This window comes from Talaromyces proteolyticus (assembly GCF_021365285.1).
Source record: "Talaromyces proteolyticus strain PMI_201 chromosome Unknown BGW36scaffold_12, whole genome shotgun sequence".
Lineage (NCBI taxonomy): Eukaryota > Fungi > Ascomycota > Eurotiomycetes > Eurotiales > Trichocomaceae > Talaromyces > Talaromyces proteolyticus.
This window is the reverse complement of record NW_025764288.1, coordinates 1,107,032-1,123,909: the sequence shown is the minus strand read 5'-3', so window position 1 is coordinate 1,123,909 and position 16,878 is coordinate 1,107,032. Positions and strand designations below refer to the sequence as shown.

At 44.6% G+C, this 16,878-nt stretch overlaps 7 protein-coding genes across 7 annotated transcripts; 4 read left to right on the top strand and 3 right to left on the bottom strand.

The window, feature by feature from the left end:
• Nucleotides 1–3,257: 3,257 nt before the first annotated feature.
• Nucleotides 3,258–4,373, top strand: BGW36DRAFT_53801 (uncharacterized protein). The gene is made up of 2 exons (XM_046222403.1): nucleotides 3,258–3,616; nucleotides 3,687–4,373. Exons 1-2 carry the CDS (start codon nucleotides 3,418–3,420, stop codon nucleotides 4,256–4,258), a joined length of 771 nt encoding a protein of 256 aa, XP_046067597.1. The 5' UTR covers nucleotides 3,258–3,417; the 3' UTR covers nucleotides 4,259–4,373.
• A 1,157-nt stretch (nucleotides 4,374–5,530) lies between these two features.
• Nucleotides 5,531–6,363, bottom strand: BGW36DRAFT_388435 (uncharacterized protein). The gene has a single exon (XM_046217226.1). It carries the CDS (start codon nucleotides 6,259–6,261, stop codon nucleotides 6,058–6,060), a length of 204 nt encoding a protein of 67 aa, XP_046067596.1. The 5' UTR covers nucleotides 6,262–6,363; the 3' UTR covers nucleotides 5,531–6,057.
• A 511-nt stretch (nucleotides 6,364–6,874) lies between these two features.
• On the top strand, nucleotides 6,875–9,005 carry BGW36DRAFT_400772 (fungal trichothecene efflux pump; the record flags this gene model as incomplete). Its single annotated transcript, XM_046218668.1, has 6 exons — nucleotides 6,875–7,069; nucleotides 7,132–7,216; nucleotides 7,270–7,583; nucleotides 7,691–7,909; nucleotides 7,983–8,179; nucleotides 8,240–9,005. 6 exons carry the CDS (start codon nucleotides 6,875–6,877, stop codon nucleotides 9,003–9,005), a joined length of 1,776 nt encoding a protein of 591 aa, XP_046067595.1.
• Nucleotides 9,006–9,693: 688 nt separating this feature from the next.
• BGW36DRAFT_388434 (cytochrome P450 71B28) lies at nucleotides 9,694–11,772 on the top strand. Its single transcript, XM_046217225.1, has 4 exons — nucleotides 9,694–10,638; nucleotides 10,709–11,258; nucleotides 11,398–11,542; nucleotides 11,598–11,772. Exons 1-4 carry the CDS (start codon nucleotides 9,786–9,788, stop codon nucleotides 11,637–11,639), a joined length of 1,590 nt encoding a protein of 529 aa, XP_046067594.1. The 5' UTR covers nucleotides 9,694–9,785; the 3' UTR covers nucleotides 11,640–11,772.
• A 753-nt stretch (nucleotides 11,773–12,525) lies between these two features.
• On the top strand, nucleotides 12,526–13,451 carry BGW36DRAFT_272497 (short chain dehydrogenase reductase; the record flags this gene model as incomplete). The annotated part of the gene is made up of 4 exons (XM_046210158.1): nucleotides 12,526–13,005; nucleotides 13,064–13,171; nucleotides 13,226–13,306; nucleotides 13,365–13,451. Coding segments are annotated over 4 exons (756 nt in total), but the record flags the coding sequence as incomplete, so codon positions are not given.
• On the bottom strand, nucleotides 13,003–15,850 carry BGW36DRAFT_465235 (fungal-specific transcription factor domain-containing protein). The gene is made up of 6 exons (XM_046222287.1): nucleotides 15,626–15,850; nucleotides 14,683–15,544; nucleotides 14,562–14,622; nucleotides 14,371–14,509; nucleotides 14,236–14,296; nucleotides 13,003–14,176 (listed from the first exon to the last, which is right to left on the bottom strand). Exons 1-6 carry the CDS (start codon nucleotides 15,790–15,792, stop codon nucleotides 13,496–13,498), a joined length of 1,971 nt encoding a protein of 656 aa, XP_046067592.1. The 5' UTR covers nucleotides 15,793–15,850; the 3' UTR covers nucleotides 13,003–13,495.
• A 61-nt stretch (nucleotides 15,851–15,911) lies between these two features.
• BGW36DRAFT_388431 (Endoribonuclease L-PSP/chorismate mutase-like protein) lies at nucleotides 15,912–16,796 on the bottom strand. Its single transcript, XM_046217224.1, has 3 exons — nucleotides 16,176–16,796; nucleotides 16,068–16,110; nucleotides 15,912–15,999 (listed from the first exon to the last, which is right to left on the bottom strand). The coding sequence occupies exon 1, from the start codon at nucleotides 16,671–16,673 to the stop codon at nucleotides 16,218–16,220; it is 456 nt and encodes a 151-aa protein (XP_046067591.1). The 5' UTR covers nucleotides 16,674–16,796; the 3' UTR covers nucleotides 15,912–15,999; nucleotides 16,068–16,110; nucleotides 16,176–16,217.
• Between the last annotated feature and the right edge of the window lie 82 nt (nucleotides 16,797–16,878).

Sequence of the window (16,878 nt, the reverse complement as noted above, 5' to 3'; positions counted from 1 at the left end):
ATACATGGATAAAGCTGTCCCTGTTTTATTAACACATGCTCTGGCTCCTTATAGATCGAACACTTTCCAGGCGGCCATGGGGCTTCATTTTCATACGTTAGGAGCAAATCGGGGGTTGATTTCTTTATTGGCAAGTGTCGGTTTCAGTCTAAGCTATGATAGAGTTAGATACTATTATAATATTATAGCCGAGGAAGCAGAGGCAAGTTTATAATCTATAATAATAACACCAATATCCTTTATTAACAAAATATTAGAAGAATCTTTGCATTATAGCACAGCAGAACAAACATCAGCTTGTTGTTTGTTGGGATAACTTTGATTATAATGCTCTTGTTCACCACCGAACACTAAATAATCAGAATACACACTTTTCTGTTACTACTGGAAAACTGTGTATGGGGTTAAATATACCTCCGGAGGGATTAAATACATCAATGTTCTACCGGCAGATCCAACTTACCCCGGACAATATATATTGCGCACCTATCAATATGGAAGATGATACTATCTCTATCCGAACTCAAAAGTATTGGATTTATAAAGCTATTCGGAGCATTCATTTCGAAGCTATTGATGAGATATTTCAGAACACACCGCAGCAACAACCTCAAGGCACATTAGGTCCTATAAGACACCTTAATAGCCCTAAGCTAGCATAGTATTTTCGGAAATTAGCACCCCAATGTGCTACTAGATGAGCTTCATCTATAAAAACAGCTGCAATACACCCTTGATTGGCTAGATCAATGATGACCGGCCGCAATTTTTTACCGACTGCCAGCTCCGGACTTAGGAAAACATGCGTATATTTCCTATGCTGAATCTCCCATAGTATAGTGGAGTTGATTGTATCCTTTTCTAGAAAGCATGGCTTTCCTCTAAGACGAGATATATTTGCAACTTGTTCATAACCAATTCGCTTCAGAGGCACAATAATAAAACTGACTGTTTGTGCTAACAGCATTTATATAGCCTGGAAGATCATACTCTTGCCAAAAGAAGTCTTTGCAATAAGAATAAGATCCCGGCGAAGGAATAAAAGATGATATAAAGCCTTAAGCTGCCCGGGACGAGGAGGATATGGATAAAGCAATTCAATTGCATCTTGAATTGCTTTTCTCTGAATAATTATCCCTTTTTGTTGCGCTCGGTCTATTTATTGATGTGCCTTTTCAAGATTCCGTGCTGATACGGCCGGTTTAGGTTGAGTATTAGGGTTCGATGTAGATTCCACCGGCGTAGTTGCAGAGTTATTGGATATGTCTCCCTCCGGCGTATTTAAATTAGATACTGTTAAGGCGATTGAAGCCGAATTAGGTGGTAATTGACTGGATGAAGCATTATAAGATGCTTTAGATCTCGGAGGATGTCGAATGCCGCGCCGTGGCATTTTGAACGCGTATTTTCAACGACTACCATCGTAATTTCTTGGTATGACCCCTCAGAATTGTAGATACAAGGCGTTTCTAACTATAGACCAATTTATTGGCATATTACTTTGCGGATCGTAAAGGGAAATTCTTTTGAAGTTTGTTTGGGGGGAAAACGCGTGTATCTTGTATTAATGCGGTTTCAATGCCTAGCAAATAAAATGTAGCAAAATGTAGCTGAAAATGTAGATGCTTCACTGCTCTATCTACATATTAATTTTCAGTTGAGAATATTCATATTTAGGTGAGTTATAAGCGCGTAAGAATGAAGCCTATTTTGTCGATTTAACTAGTATACACGGAAAAACGCTCGCAATCTAGTAAGGCGCCATACTAAAACGCGCTCATACCAAAAACAAAAAGCATCACGTAAGCGGTTCACCGCCGACGTGATTGGTCACTTCGTGACCATGCCTTTTTTGGATTGGTCTGAGAATCTGAGACAACAAGTCACTAACTAGTTAACCTACTTGTATGAAATTAAAACTGGCGGATGACGTGGCTGCCTGCTCAAACTTTGATGTAGATATTACACGAGATTGGCCAGTAAGAAGTTGGCTGTATCTAATAGTAGGAATATAGCTACTTTGTGAAGTGAAACAAGAAATATACTCTACTGCCGAAATGGAGGGGCGACAATGTGGGTATGAGTATATGTTAGTTACCTGAAATCTCCTATTCTGAATTTAACTATATAATACAAATAAATGAGACCAGATCTAAAACTTCTGTAGTAGACTAATTCCTGGTTATATATTGAGGAATCCCCTTATCCAAAAAAAGGTAGCAAAACCCACCTGTTGGGAGATAATTTTGTGGTATCAATGCTGATCGACCATTGGTATCAAAGTGAGAAAAGCTGCACTATGATTTGACCAAGATGAAACGAAGAGCTTTGGCTGATTTGTCTCAGTGCATGATTGCAGCTGAGAAATATGGTAAGGATGAATGGCTCGCTAAGACAGAACGTTACATATTTGATAAATACATTGTACCAGATCCATCACTGTCTTTGCCACTAAATCTCATCACTCCAAATATTGTAGTCCACTGGCCACTCAAGTGTCTCAACTAATCGTGAGACCCGGCTTGCGAAACCTACGAGAGAATCATCATGCTTTGACAACCCTGCGGTAGTACCCTCTTCCAAATTCAAAAGCGCCAACAATTTGCTGTACCCACAATCAAAGGCAGTTGTAATGGATACTTTTTTCCAAGCAAGAGATGTTGATTGGAAACAAAAAAGGAAGGAAAGTAATTGAATCTTGCAAAATCAAAGATCTCAGGTGTAGGAGCTGGGCTTTGAAGTGATATCCCTATAAGTAAATAACATAAAACGCTAGGTCAATTTCTTTAATATTTTGTCCTACATTTTGAAGGAAGCTCAATTTGATATTAGAAATTATAAAAATAGCCTTCTTTACTATCTAGGATGGCTCCAAAAGCGTTAGGCCCTTATCTGCGTACACTTCTAATTCAAAAGATGATAGCCGAGGTAGCTTTGTGAGGTCTATGAAAATAGAAGAGCGACCGATGTTCTCGCAATAAATTGAAATTTCACGGAGAGCGGATAAGCTTGGGGTCGTCAAAGTGGAAGTTGCAGATATAACGAGAGGTTCTAACGACTGGAAGGAGTAAGAGGGCCAGAGGCCGAAGGAGTCCATGTGCTAGGACCGAGTTAAATCATAAATTAAAAATGAGGATTCATTCGTAAGATTGAAAGGAGGCTGAGATTAAGCCTTAGCGATTCGCTTCTCTCCCCACTTGATTGGGTCGATCCTTTGGTGGCTTTGCTTTTCTTAAATCCGCATGTTATCTTCACTCGGATCCCCAAGCCACAGGGAGCTGAGTAGACATCGTCAAAGCCCACGAGGCCCACAACCCAACCCAACCCAACCTGTAAATAGGTTAGGCCTTACAGCTTGCCAAGCGCAGCGACCTAGAGGTTCGCCGTACTTTGTTTACATTTATTCAATCGTCGACAATGTTACGATTCTGCTCCTTCTTTGTTGTCTCTCTGTCGCTATTTAGTCTTGGGAATGCTAGCACCGCCGTATTCACGACGGATTTCCCTGACTGCGATGTCGGAACATCACTCAACCTCTCATGGAAGGGTGCTTTTCCGCCATCAAACATAAGCTTGGACAGGGGAACGTACTTACTCCCCGACTTTGGAGTTGTCAGTATGTGGTGATCCCAGTACTGGTCGTGGAAAAGTTTCGTCCTGGATCTAACTATTTCTTCTTCTTCTAGTCAATATCCCCGGAACAGACGGCTATTATGTATGGAAAGTTCCATTGGATCTGCCGACCGACATGTACGGCTTTTACATAGAAGATAGCAGCATGTTCAATGGCGTATCTTCATATAGTAATTATTTCAACATTACACAAACGAATTCGAGCGTTGGGGCTTTTGTAAAGCCCACTCCGGCCGTTTTTGCAGATTCAGCGACAGCCACATCGTACAATGTTACGGTAACTTCTTCTGCTGCTGCTAACTCTTCGTCGGGAGGAAGCCGAGGAGGGCTATCCGATGGTGCTAAGGCCGGTATTGGTGTTGGTGTGGCTTGTGCGGTTCTTGTTGTTGTTGGTCTTGCTGCTTTTTGGCGTAGAGGGAAACGCCGCTCAGGAACGCAAATGCCACCGGTGGCAGGCTCTACTATCAATGAACCGTATGGCAAGGCAGAGTTGCCGGGGAGTGGTAAGATGACGCTGGGTGCAAATGCAGACTCGCAGAAGGCAGAGTTAGCTGTTGGGGAGATAACTACAGACGGGACAGTGGAGTTGGATTCTGATCGCACAACACGGGCCGAACTAGCGTGATCGACTACAGTGGGGTTGGACCCAATAGCCCCAGGCCCATCAGCACCGCAGAGCCCTAACGAGATAAACATCTCTTCAGCCCAAGGCGAAGCGCAACGTGCAGCGTAATCAGGATAGCCTCAAATTGCATATTTCTGGCATGACATCTTTAGTCTAAATATTGCCTTCACTAAAGTTCCGTATAAAGCAACGGTACAGTACCCCCTATATACCTAGGTACAAGCAAATCTCCACTTTCAAACTTCCTATACATGTACCAATCTCAATGGACTTCAAACCCTTTTCAGAGGGACCGGTACGCCCCAAGCAAGTACTCTCACTTAGCTTCTACCGAACAGGCTCCCAATCGCTGAAAGAATCCCTAACAATCCTGGGATACGGCGACGTCTTCCATTCTTCTGCATGGCGCAAGACTTTGAAAAATGGGTCGCCATGAACAAAGCAGCAGATGATAACATCCCCTGTCTCCCATCGTATACAGGCAAAACGGAATCTTTGTTGGGTTTTGAGATTCTGTTGTCTCTACCCGGTTCGATTCCTCAAAAAGTCAGCATCAACACGATCCATGCAGAATCCCATAGCAATTATACAACGCACATAAACGGGACGGGAGTCACCATACACGCAACATTTCAAGTTTGGGATCCGTCCCATGAAGTCAAGTAAACTCAGAGAACTCGTGTCTGAAGATGGCGTCATGTACATGTCTTGTATATGCGACATCTCCCTCAACAGTATGTTAAATATTGTCCTCATTGGTAGCTTCCTGCAGTTCAAAGATACTGGGACATCCTTCTGGAACCCGATCAGTGTCTCCCGGAAGAGTGGTCGAATTACGTGAGCTCGCAGCGTTTGGGAAGCATGATAGAGTGCCCATAAGGCCCCCCACGATTCCAGCTAAACCATCATCAATATGGAGTCTGACTGTGTGAAGAGAGGCTTCATGCGTTTGCAAATACTAGTTATAATACTTCAGCTGGAAGGTCCATCAAGTTCTTCTTTGTATAATCTCCGTTGTTCGCGCCCGATGACATGGTCGATCGAAACAATTGAGATATCCCATGAAGCATGTATCTGTAACTCCGAGAAGAAAATATTTGGAGAGTACAACGGTCGCAGACAAAAACAGGTGCGCGCAGATTCAGGCACAGAATTTTCTAATAGGCCTAGGGTAGGGTGGAGCTAAGGCCGCATAAAGCTCCCAAACAACAGGCTAAGCATGAGATACAATTAGCATAACAGTATGAAACGAAGCAGCTGTGAGATATTCACCAGGACAAACAGTTCAAGACGATCCTGCAGCCAGAACGGATGTTTTAGATACCCAGCTGTCTCGTATCATCTACAGTGTCCAGACAAAGGAGACATGACACAGATTGTCCAATGTTTGCTGTCATGGATCACACCAAGTATCGGATGCCTTCTCCCCAACCACGTGGGTCAGGTCGGCCAATCCATCAGGTTCGATCCGTCCTACAAGGAATAGAATGTTTATCTCAAGAAAATTATCTCAAGATAATCTTCTCGCACCACTCTTTGCCATAATAGGATCAACGCGAGACGGCGCTCCAGCCAAGACAACCCATCTCACATATCATTTCTGTTGTACATCAAATCTTTGACAAGAATAGATTTCCAAGCCCCCACCACAGTCCCAAACTCTCTTCTGGACTTTACAGGCGGATGACTAAGCTTCATGTTTCTAGGGACAGGCGAATGACTCTGCGATTTCATTTGATAGAACGACCAAGTTTCTAACAAGTAACTATGGTTCTGACGGACAGCTGACTAAGCTTGCGTTATGAATAGCATCGCGGAGAAATGGGATCGAAAGGGAGGGGCCGGGTGGAGTCTCGGGACGTTCTACGCAGCCAGTCTGTTGTTAGCACAGCTCGATAACTGGTGGAGAAACGGTAGCTTGCCCGCGTGATGGTAGTGGTGGATCTCGACATTCCCAGCAATATACCCAGCTTGGGGTGACTGGATTGGAGTGAAGAAGCCATGATCTCCTAGCATCGGTTTATTGATGAGCAGCTCTTCAGATTCTGAGTACATGATATAAAACAATAAAAAGGACTAAAATTTTGATATGGAGTCGACTTTTGTGGATTTATGAAGATATAATATTAAATACATCAGAATGACACTTAGTTAGGAACATGAGAAACTAACCCTAAGATCATCAACCCCCAGTGAGAATCATATTCAATGAGGAAATAACCAGCTAACCAGCTACTAACAAGCTATGTTAATTATGATTAATAATTGATTGGACACTTGGAGATTCGCCATAATAGCCACATTTCTTTTAAATTTAAGTTGCACTACTGACCCGACCCTTCTAATTGATATAAATGTCGTTCCGCGGCCGGATCGGGATCTTTCCGGTCCAACTCGACATTCGAGGAAAGTAATTATTTTTAAGTTTAGGAAATTGCGGAGAAGTTTCTGTCTGGGGTCAGACAGCCTGGGGTGAATTGTTTTTAAATACCACCCTACATATGATCCCTGCAACATGCATAAGCGCAAATATATGGACCTCAAAACGGCTGTGTCATACTTTGAACTTTCTATACTTTATGTTTGTCGATCGTGACTTCTGCAGACTTAGACAACATGTCTACTACTGTCCTGAAAGATGGAGAAGTCCAGGAGCAGCAGGTCTCGCACATCGAAGCTTCTGGTGACGTCGATGCCATAGGGAAAGCTACAGCTGCAGAAAGCGACCGTCGCCCCGAAGCTCAAGGAAAGGACCAAACTGAGTTGCCAAAAGGATATTTCTACAGTCCATACTTTATCGGCAGCTACTGTGTATGAGATTGTACCCCCACTACATTTGAAGTTGCCATTTGCTAATTGTGCGTAATGTGAAGGCCATAGGACTCGCGTTTGCCTGTGGAACAGGTGGTTTTGCCTTGGTGGCGCCAATATTAAGTGAGATCAGTCGTGATCTTGGGGGTATGTTCTGTCAAGGAACATTGAAACATAGCGTCCTTTACTAAAGAAAATAGCGTATGGATCCAGCAATGTCAACTGGGTGGGCATTGTGTATTCGCTGGCTCAGGCCGTTGTCCTCATGCTTGCAGGCCGATTGAGCGACATTTTTGGTCGGCGCTGGTTTTTCATTATCGGGTCCTCCATCGGATTGATTGGGAGTATTGTTGCTGGTACATCCACTTCACTCGAACAACTCATTGCAGGAGAAACTTTGATCGGAATCGCGGCTGGATTTCAATGTTCCTTCTTCTGGGTTGTTGCTGAGATTGTGCCTATGAAGAGGCGGTTTATAGCCAATGCTGGTCTATTTCTCTTCACTCTACCAACAGTGAACCTCTCTCCCCTCTCTCATCATTAGTTCTCACGAGGTCCAGCTTGCTAACAGTTAGTCTTGTACAGAATACTCTGGGGCCGAAGATCGCTGCCACCATTCAGAACAATACTTCAGTGAAATGGCGTGGGTGCTTTTACTACTTGACAGCGCTGAACACGGTGTCGGTGTTGCTATGGTTTCTCTTCTACCATCCGCCCACATTTAATATGCTGCACCGAACCAAACGGGCAAAACAGTTGATTCTGGGTTTCGACTTCGTTGGCCTCCTACTTTTCTCGGCTGGGATGATTCTTCTACTAATGGGTCTGAACTGGGGGGGTGTAAGTGATCTATCTTTGTTATTCTTTACTGAATAATTCCATAACCCTAAGGCTAACAAATCACTCGTCGTAGTCCTTATATCCCTGGAAGAGTGGATATGTTCTCGGAACATTGCTGTCTGGTTTCGTCACTCTCGTCGTTTGCGTGGTTTATGAGCTTCGGATGTCGCTAGAAGAGCCATATCTGCCACTAGAGCTATTCAAAAATATCAAGTATACCTCATGTGTAATCTGGTGCTCGATTGAAGCAATGACGTTTTATGCATTTGGGTAAGTTGCCTTAATATCAGTAAGATTTTCAATCTGGAACCTAACAATCATCTCAATCAGTCTTATTTGGCCAAATGCGGTCCCCATTTTGTATCCGAATCTCGATCCAGATAGCCGCGCAACAATATCCGGTCTGGTCACCATGTCCTTTGTCCTAGGCCAAATGACAGGCCCGTTTTTTGCGAACTGGCTACCCGCAAAGCCATTGGTCATCATAGGATCGTTTATTGGAACTGGCTTGTTGGCGGCGGTCGCAGCGAACCCGTTGAACCTAGACCTTACTCTAGGCCTACTTGTCACGGGAAATCTGATCATCGGCATGGCTGATGGGATTGGATTGCCTATGACAACTTTCCCAATCAAAAACCAGGAGCGCTTGGGAACTGCTGGCGGGCTTAGTGGATGCATTCGTCTAGCAGGGACGTCGATTGCGGTCGCCATGTACAGCACCATACTAAGTAATCGACTCAGTCAAACGATTCCAGCTGCCATTGAGACAGCTGCGTTGTCTACTGGCATTTCGGAATCGGCAGTGCCGGAACTAATCACGGCGCTGAAGGATGGTCGTTCTCTGTACAATGTCACGGTCAAAGGACTGACTGCTAGTGCGATTCCTTTGATCGAGCAAGCATATCGGACGGGTAATGCACGGGCTTATAGTACTGTGTTTCTTTCCACTTTGGGCTTTGGAGGGGTCGCGCTCGTTTTGAGCTTCTTCATTGGAGGCGTGGATGAAAGTGACGGAGAATATGTAGCGGCAATGATTCAAAATACGAATGAAAGTGCACTGGTAAAGGTAAGTGAGAAAGATCAGCATGAGGTCTAGAATTCTGTGATTCTGGTTGTCAAATTGACCCATAAAAATGTCTTGTCCTTACCCTCTTGGCTCGTTTTAGGTACATATATGTACATAACACCCAGCTACATTATATGTGCGATATCAATTGATGTATAAAAGATATGCAACTGAGTCGTCATTGCTTTCTTACCGCTTTTATATTATATAATGTTATCCATCAGACACATGTGCAATCTTTACTGATCCGTACTAAGCGCTCACCGAGCGTGATGAGCATACTCAGTAAGCGTACTATGAGTAATAGATAGATAATACTATAATCATAAATAATATTAGTACTTTATAGATTGATTTCTTCTAGTTTTTACATAGGCAACTGCCAATCTCTTAGCGACATAAGGCTCAATATGTAGTACTATCTCGTCCAATCAAATCCCGTCGGACCGTCCGATATCCTAATCCCGTCTTGGTGATTTTGATAAGTAAGTATGAGAAGTGGGTATGTTAGATACGGCGACTCATTTTCTTGACTGAACGTGTAGGTTGCTCTTGGCCAGCCTCAAATTCCATGATAGCTGTCTATTACCTCCCTCCGGCGTATAACCCCTAGGTATAAGAGGCGCCGTTTATGGGCCAACCGCTTCAGCCATTTCCGTCGCCACTTCCGGAATAATTGAGAAAAGAGGGGTAGCCGTTTTATTCGATTTAAGTCAGTGCCGTTGAAAGATGTTCCAAAGGCACGCACTTGACCGTACAGTGCCTCCCTTATAGTCCCTCGAAGTAGGTTTCGTGAATTTGGTCATTGCAATGACTTCAATCTCGATGATAGCAGTGTTTCTAGCACTGTTCGTCATCGTAGCCACATATTTCTTCCTAAATCCACTCCTCTTAAGTCCATTGGGCCGCATACCAGGGCCCAAGTCATTCCTACTGACAAAATGGCGATTGGCTTATGAAGATTGGAAGGGAACCAGTACCCGTACCATTCACCAGTTGCACCAGAGATATGGCCCGGCTGTTCGCATTGGCCCAAATGAGGTTTCTTTTAATAGTCTGACGGCCCTACGAACAATATACGGTCCTGGAAGTAGTTTCGGCAGAACAGGTTTCTATCGCATGTTTGATGTTTACGGTCGACAAAACCTGTTCACATTTCATTCGGCGACAGAGCATGGTCGGAGAAAAAAGCTTTTATCCCATGCATACTCAAAGTCCGTCATACTCAAGGAGCCAGTTACTAGTATGGTTGAAGAAAAAGCAGGAAAGTACATGTCACTCATCGAATCGGAGAAAGATCATATCTCGGATATCTTCAGCACGTTACACTATTATTCCTTGGACAACATCACCGAGTTTCTCTATGGAAAGTACGGGTCGACATTCGCTATGGAAGGCTCAGAATCTCATCAAGCTTTGATCAGCGATATTCTTGATCCAGCTCGGCGCCGACTTTCTTGGTTCTCAGTGCATTTGCCTATGTTTACAAGATGGCTATATACACGCACTGGGATAATGGAAACGATTCTACAGCCTTTGCTCCCCATGCAAAAGCCAGCTACGTATACGGGCATTCGGGAGTTCGCACTGCAGGCTTACAGGCGTTTTCATTCGGATATGATGAAGACGAAGGAAAAGGGTCTATCGCTTGCCCCGTCGAACAGTATGGCTCCCTGTGTTAAAATGTCGGCATCGGAATCTTTGAAGAATTAGCTAACATGATATAATAATAGGTCAAGGGCTATCTATCCTTGAACGTCTTTGGCAACACCATCTGAGTCACCGGGCGGATAGTATGGATGATTTACAAATGGCCTCGGAGTGTGCAGACCACTTCTTAGCCGGCCTTGACACGACTAGCGACACGCTAATGTTCCTGGTTTGGTCTCTCTCCCAGCCAAGGAACAGAAAATTCCAAGTAAAGTTGAGACGGGAAGTCCTCAGTCTCTCTGGAGAATCATTGAATAAATACGGATTTCCAAAGGCTAGCGTTAGCGATCAATGTACCTACCTCATGGCTATTATCAAGGAAACACTGAGGCTCTATGCACCGTTGCCTACGTTTGAGCCAAGATCCAGTTCTGTCGACTCTGTCATCGATGGATATAACATCCCAGCTGGAACTATTGTGGGCATGTCACCTTTTACTCTTCACCGAAACCCGGAGGTCTTTAAGGATCCGCTCACGTTCAATCCTGATCGATGGCTTGGACCTGATGCAGCTGAGATGAACCGCTGGTTCTGGGCATTTTCAAGTGGTGGAAGAATGTGCATCGGCTTACAGTAGGTTTCGTTTTCGATTTTTGGAGCATCAGTTCCGGATCCTCAAGGTGTACCACTCTACATCTAGGATTTCGCAATATGTTTTTTGGATACTATCGCAACATTTTGTTAATTATCTTCTTTCTAATTTCACTTATAGTCTAGCAATGCTCGAAATGACCACACTCGCAGCAACAATATACCAGAAATACCAAACTTCCCTCGCCCCTGGGTTTGAAAATGTTACTCCTGGGATTACTGCACGGCTCGAAGTTTTCCAAGATGATCGGTACTCTAAGATGATAGTAAGGCCGCCATCCTTATACGAATTAGAAACGTGTTAACCTTGACCTCTTACAGGAACATACTTGCCTCATTAAATTCGAAGAATTTGGAAGGTAGTTTTTGTAGTAGTTGAAGGTGATGCGATGCCCTTTACATATATTTTGCCTAGACGAATCTACCATATGTTGAGTTATGAGTCCATTTTTCCTAGTCAAAACTTCGTCCAATCTTTAACTCTAGTCAATCCACACATACTTAGGCATGCAGACACAATATAGTAGCTGCAGAGATGGTATGTAAGTGATACAAATGATAATTACAGATAATTATTAATAAAAATATTATTAAATACTTAATAGTAGTATATTATTAAGATAACAATCTAGTATAGTAAACTAGATATAGAATAAATCGCACAACTGTATATCAACTGGTATTTATGTGACAGTTTATACTCATCAACTGATCTATCCATGTATTATATCCCAAGAACCCGACTCCAGCTTGTGCCTCCTTCACTTAAGGGCTATACAGCAAAGGAAAGCCATAATAATTCCTGACTGGCCAAGAGTGGCTTATATGTCCAGCCAAGAAATCGAAAAGCGCTGTATCTACCTGATCCTCCTATGTCAAACAGAACATAGATTAAGAACATCCCCTAACACTAAGGTTGGTCTTTTTGGGCAGGTTGTAACAAGTCCGACACCCTACTTAGCTTACCAAGTCCGCCCACCAAGATCGGAGGACCCGACGAGATCCATTTGGGCGAATCGAGCCCCAATGCCGCCAAAAGATAACTAGGGGAGGGGGGGTTACCCATGTTCAAAGTTGCCGAAACAAATCATCAAGATATTAAGGTTGCTAAACGACGAATCCCCGTCAGAAAATCGATTCCGCTTCTCTCCTATCCGTCGATTTTGTTCCAACCAACTCTAGTTACTTAATAAAAAATATCTTTGGTGCTAGCTACTTGAGGGTAACTATTGATATGGACTCGGCTCCCGTGATCCTTGTCACTGCTGGAAGTGCAGGACTGGGTGCTGCAGTTGCCCGACTCTTTGCGCGGCGTGGATTTCGAGTTGTCGTAAACTACAACAAGGACATTGAACGTGCGGAGATATTAGTCGCGGAACTTAACGGGATGAATGATACAAGGGATCATGTTAATGGAGAGACTATTAGCCATATCGCAATCCAGGCAGACTTGGCCTCACAGGCGGACGTTCGGCGCCTCGTGCAAGAAACACATTCCTGTATGGATCGAATCGACGTAGTGTATTCTAACGGTGGGTGGACGAGATTTACCGACACAACATCCATCGACGATAACGTTATCGAGGAGGATTGGGACCGAGCATTCACTTTGAATGTGAAGTCCCACCTCTGGCTTCTTCGTGCTTCAAAGCAACATCTCGACGAGACAGAAGGAGCATTTATAACGACGTCTTCAATTGCGGGTGTGCACGGAATGGGAAGCTCCCTCGTAAGTGTTCTTTCTCTTACACAACATAAGTAGATACTGATATTGATATCCCTGTCAGGCCTACGGGGCTACGAAGGCCGCCCAGATACATATGGTTCGTGGGTTGGCCAGCATGGTAGCACCTAAGATTCGGGTGAATAGTGTATCTCCTGGACTGCTTCAAACGGTAATGCAATATTTCTTTATAGGAGAATAAGGAACACGGCTTATTTCCAATTAGGAGTGGGCAACTCGCTTCACTTCAGAACAGAAGGAGGCTCATCGGCAAAAGACCAAGTTAAAAAGGTTTGTCGAGATTGAGGTAAGATATTTCTTTTAATCCCTCACAATTCAGGTCCTAACCAAATGAAAACCACAAGGACGTTGCGGAACAGGTCTTGAGCCTAGCAACATCTAAGAGCATAACTGGGACCAACATCATTATTGATGCAGGGTATATTATTTAGCGACCAGGGAGTGAGTTCACCTCTCCTAGAGAAAGAATAATTAATTAAATAGTAGAGTCGCGCAGGTCTTTGTATCGCCTAGATATCTCTGCAATCATTCCCCGGATTTTGTTTGCTGCCGGAAACTTGACACCGAATGTATCGAACAGTCCAATAGCCAAGTCAAGGTCATCGATCGCTTTCGTCTCCTTTAAGATTGTAACAAGGTTGTCGGGCTGCACAGTGGTGGAGTAAATGAGTGACAATGTTGAAGTGAACAGGGAAAGAAAGTTGAGCCAGTTGTAGGCGAATCGTCGTTGTTGATGCATGTTGAAGGCTTGACGAAGAGACATCGATGCTGCTTCCAGGAGTATCTTGATTCTCTCCTGGTCCATGGTTGGTAGTAGAGGTGATGGCCTGTAAAGCAATGCTATGTGGGTGTAATAATTGAAGTCGAACCAGTTGGTGGTCAAATGGGGCACCTGACTGTTAATATCGGGAAGGGGGAACGGCATGCCGCGGCGCCAGTCAATGAGCTCCTTGTGCAGCGTATGGAGCACATTTTCACGCTCCTTCGAGCTGAGATTAGCTGTCTCGCGGTTTGAGTAGACTTGTTTCGCGATCTTGCTGGCAATCTTTCTGAGTGCAAGAATGTGGAGTGGGATAGCCAGAAGGGATGGTTGAAGGGAACTCTGAGTATGTATACCATCAGCTTGAATGTTCTCGTCGTCGACGCCTACAAAAGGCTTTGTTCAGTTAGCAGGTTTTTCTACCGCGAGATGCCGTATATGGATGGTCAACACACCGAAATGTCTATGTCATCATCGTGCACAGCAAAAGGGCGACCTAGTGCATTTGACACGACACTATAACATACATACGCAGAGAATTATTAGCGAGTCCTTTGGTGGTCAAGTAACGAAGGGTGAGCGCAACATACCGATCCATCATGTAAATAGAGAAGAATATACGCTTTCGACGTTGTTCCATGTCGAGAGGCATACCGATGTATGTTGAGGAAGTATGCAACCCCATGCCGAGTGCCAGCCGAGCAGCTAAGCCGACCAGAAACCAAGTATCTGCATCCATGTTAGGCCGTATCCTGAAATATCTCAATCCAATGTCACCAACTTGGTCCTAATTGGTTAAAGAACGAGTACGAAACCTGTAGCATGATGACCTCCAAGGCAGCCTAGGAACCCGTCATTAGTAACGACAGAAAGTGAGTTTATTGCCATTCTAAATTACATACCATCTCACCAAATTCCATAGCTTGTTCAAGGTACTCAAGCGCTTTACTGTAGTAAACCAAGGACTCGGACTCTTCAGATAACGAGACGGAAGAGTATGCCGTAGACCCGATCGCAAGCACCATCCAGATTCTGAATAGGGAAAGAGAGGAGTTCATGGTTGGATGCTCGGAGTTCTCGCGGACCTGTCGAAGGCTCTGCAGGAACTCATCCCGATATAGAATTGGATACAGAGTATTAGAGTGGGCAAAGTAAAACTCGACCAAACGGTCGATATATGCTTGGTCGGTCGGCAGGTTCAAATCTGCAACCGAAGCACTTGGTTCGGCGATGTCGGATAACACAACATCGCCAAATAGAATTGGATGGATGGAGACTGAATCATTCAGGCTCTCAAATAGGGAAGGATTCAAAAGCTCTGAAGGAGAATTGAAGGCAAATAGGTGGGCGCCACTATAATTTTCGCGATGGTTAATGAAAACGAAATCGGCTTTATCTGGAGTCAGCCGGCGGAGGACCATCTGGGTGAGCCTGGCAAATGAGACGCCTGAGGTAGAACCAAGGTGTCTTTCCGCTGTCGCTTCGAGCGAGAGAGTCTTGAGCTCCCCGACAAAGGATGGTGGTGGGTCTTGAAGGAGAGTAGGAAAGTCCCCGGAGCTATTGGCCGCACTGGCATTGGGAACGGCTCCAAAGGTGCTGGAATCCTCCTGACCAAGTATCTGCATGTCTTCCATGGTAGAATGCGCATAAGGGTGGTCATCGTTGAGAGACGCATGTCCTTCATCTGCAAAGGGTGGCATGTGGGATTTGGAGGCCATTCTCTTTTCCATATCACGAACCCTCCTCTCCAAGCCGCGGACATAACTAGAAATAGTCATATGAGCCTCATTACGGCTCTCGATCAAGGGAAGACAAAGGCGGGTGGGAAATCAATATGTGACTTACGCTACAGGATAGGACGCAGTTTGGCGGTCGTCATCAAGGAAGCTGCATCTTACGTGAGCCACTTCGCAATTACTGCACGAGGGTAATGCCCTGTCGCATCGTTTTTTCCTCTTGTGGCATCGATAACACGATGTCCTCGCTCTCGCGGTGGCTATAGGAGATGCCATGGTTACCAGAGGTACCGACAAATTGTAAAGGCGAGGGATGGTGGAAGCGGGACAGAATACCTTGGAGTGCTTATCATTTAAGCCGTGTTATCAGTGCGAGAACTTTATCTACGGGATGGCGGGGTGTCAAGATTGGGTAACACCATCTTTTTCCCATCTACCTATACCTTGACATGTATATCTTAATACGAGCCATTTGAGTTGTACGTAAGTACAAAGGAAATATATCTAGTGTGCGTTAAGGACTTCTTTCGACCGTTAATATTCTCTATCAGCCTGCGCCTGCCTGTCTGCGTATACACCGTTTTCAAGAATGAGGTGCGGTATAATCACTTTCCAATCTTGCTCCTCGGTTGCTTGTCCCAAAGCTGATTCAATTGCAGATTGACACGTCGTTGATTGTAGTCGGCCCGTCTATACTGGTACTAAAACTCGAATACCGCAACTGCCTTAACTTCCACGATCATTCGGGGATCTGGGAGTTCCTTAACCCCAATAGTGGCCCTGGCTGGGGCACTGGCGCGGTCTGCAAAGACCTTGTTCCATTCTTCGTTCATACCAGCGTATTGACTCTTCATGTCAAGGATGTAGACGACAGCATCGATCACATTGTGGATTCCGCCTTTGCCGCCTGTAGCACCCTTGATAATGGAATCAATATTTGTGAGTACAGCTGCCGTCTGCTTGCGAATATCCAGTATCTTTGTGCCATCTGGGCTCTCTGTGACACCCTCCCATTCACCTGTTGGTCGGCAGCACGATGTGCCAGATATGTAGATGGTTTTGTGGCTAGAGGCGGGAGCGATACGCGCCTGAGGAAACCGTGTAGGTCCCTCGGGCAACTCAGGGTTGAGAAGAAATGCTTGTCCGTTGGGAGACATGTTGAAGTTGTGAGTTAATAAGAAGGGCGGGTCTCAGTGTTCAAAGATTGTGAAATCCAAAGGAAATAATTAATTTGTTTCTTGCTAAACAATATACGATATGAGAGCTTCAACTAATGTAGATAGGCTACCAGGCTGTTCAAAATTCCTTTAATCCTTCTCCTTAAATATTCATTAGGCCGAGCCTAGAATATCGATGAAACCA